This window comes from Poecilia reticulata, linkage group LG17, assembly GCF_000633615.1.
Source record: "Poecilia reticulata strain Guanapo linkage group LG17, Guppy_female_1.0+MT, whole genome shotgun sequence".
Taxonomy (NCBI): domain Eukaryota; kingdom Metazoa; phylum Chordata; class Actinopteri; order Cyprinodontiformes; family Poeciliidae; genus Poecilia; species Poecilia reticulata.
Genome location: NC_024347.1, coordinates 8,224,740 through 8,226,191, shown reverse-complemented (window position 1 = coordinate 8,226,191; position 1,452 = coordinate 8,224,740). Strand labels below are relative to the sequence as shown.

Here is a 1,452-nt window from a genome sequence, read left to right as displayed (position 1 = left end):
ATGTGAATAAAACCATAAAAATTGTGACTTTAAAAATAATTCACAAGCAAAGTTATCAGTAAGGACGGGAGAGAGCAGGATAAGCTGTTCCTCCTTCAGCTGCCAGAGGCAGAATATTCAACTGCGTACTCAGCATCTCAACCCCTTTAATAAGTGAGCCTACCTGTATTTCTCCTTTCTCGGCCGTGGCTCCGTTGTGTCCCAGAACCGTGAGTGTTTGATGGCGTTCTGCACGCGCTCGTCCTGGTCGGGCAGCTGGTTTTCAGGCTTTGCAGCCAGAGAGATGAGGTGAGGCAGAGGACCAGGTCTCACGTGGGTTTTGGTCAACCACGCAGCCTGGCGCACACCTAGAACACATGTGAAAAGGAAGGAGTTTTGCTGGAATAATCTAATCACAGGTCAGCCTTGATGCTTCATCCTGATTTTAGAACCAATAGTTTATCAAGTAATAAAACCTTGCCTATTTCCAGAAATGTTTCCACATTAAAATCACAGTTCAACTTTTATAGTGTTTACAATGCATTTAATAAACTTCATTGCATATATTTAAGTACAACTTGATAAACACAATGCTATGTTAAAGGCTTTAAATATCTTATTTTCCTTATAGGTAGTATTAATAATTATTAAAAAGTTCTGTTATTTTTCACAGCACTATGTGATTAAAAAAACAGCAACATGTTCTGATAAATGTAGCTGATCAGAACAAAAAACCCCATTCATAAATCCAACACTTTTTTACATGAACAGCTAGGTCTGCTACATAACACGTTTGACAGTTCGCCCTCTCAAATTTCAATAGACCTTTATTTCTAGCGAATATCTTTCGCTGGAACTGGAAGACCCTTTAAATATCCCAAATTAAAAAACAAAACACCCGAAACAACAAATAAAATTGATCATGAAGTCTCCGTAAACAGATTTCCCCTTCAAAAAATGGGCTAGTTGAGAAATATGGAACTGCGGTAGCCGCCTGTAGAAAGCTAGCCGCCTCTTCGAAAATGACAGTAAAGCCAGCCCGCACTCGATTTTCACGTGCGCCACGACACAAGACGTTACGGCACCCAAATTTACGAGCTGCTTTCAGAGTAAAAGCTCACATCCGGTTCATGTTCGATCTACTGCAAGTAGGTTTCCAGCGGCTTCAAGTTTAGACTTTGAATTTATGCAGTTGCAAAAAGAAACAATGTATCGGAAATAATTCTGGGTGGCAGAGGGACACCTTTGGAACACAACCAGCAAATGTCAACTATCCATCCATCCATCCATCCATCCATTTTCTTCCGCTTATCCGGGGTCGGGTCGCGGGGGCAGCAGCTTCAGAAGAGAGGCCCAGACTTCCCTCTCCCCAGCCACTTCTTCCAGCTCCTCCGGAGGAATCCCAAGGAGTTCCCAGGCCAGCCGAGAGATATAGTCCCTCCAGCGTCCCTCCTCTCTCCTGGTGGGACGTGC

At 43.2% G+C, this 1,452-nt stretch overlaps 1 protein-coding gene across 1 annotated transcript in view; it reads right to left on the bottom strand.

The window, feature by feature from the left end:
* The window catches only part of mrpl37 (mitochondrial ribosomal protein L37), a 16,684-nt gene that overhangs the window by 10,840 nt on the left and 4,392 nt on the right, over positions 1–1,452 (bottom strand). The window contains exon 2 of the mRNA XM_008433583.2: positions 164–347. Within this exon, the coding sequence (XP_008431805.1) occupies positions 164–347 (184 nt within the window). The remainder of the gene's footprint in view (positions 1–163; positions 348–1,452) is intronic.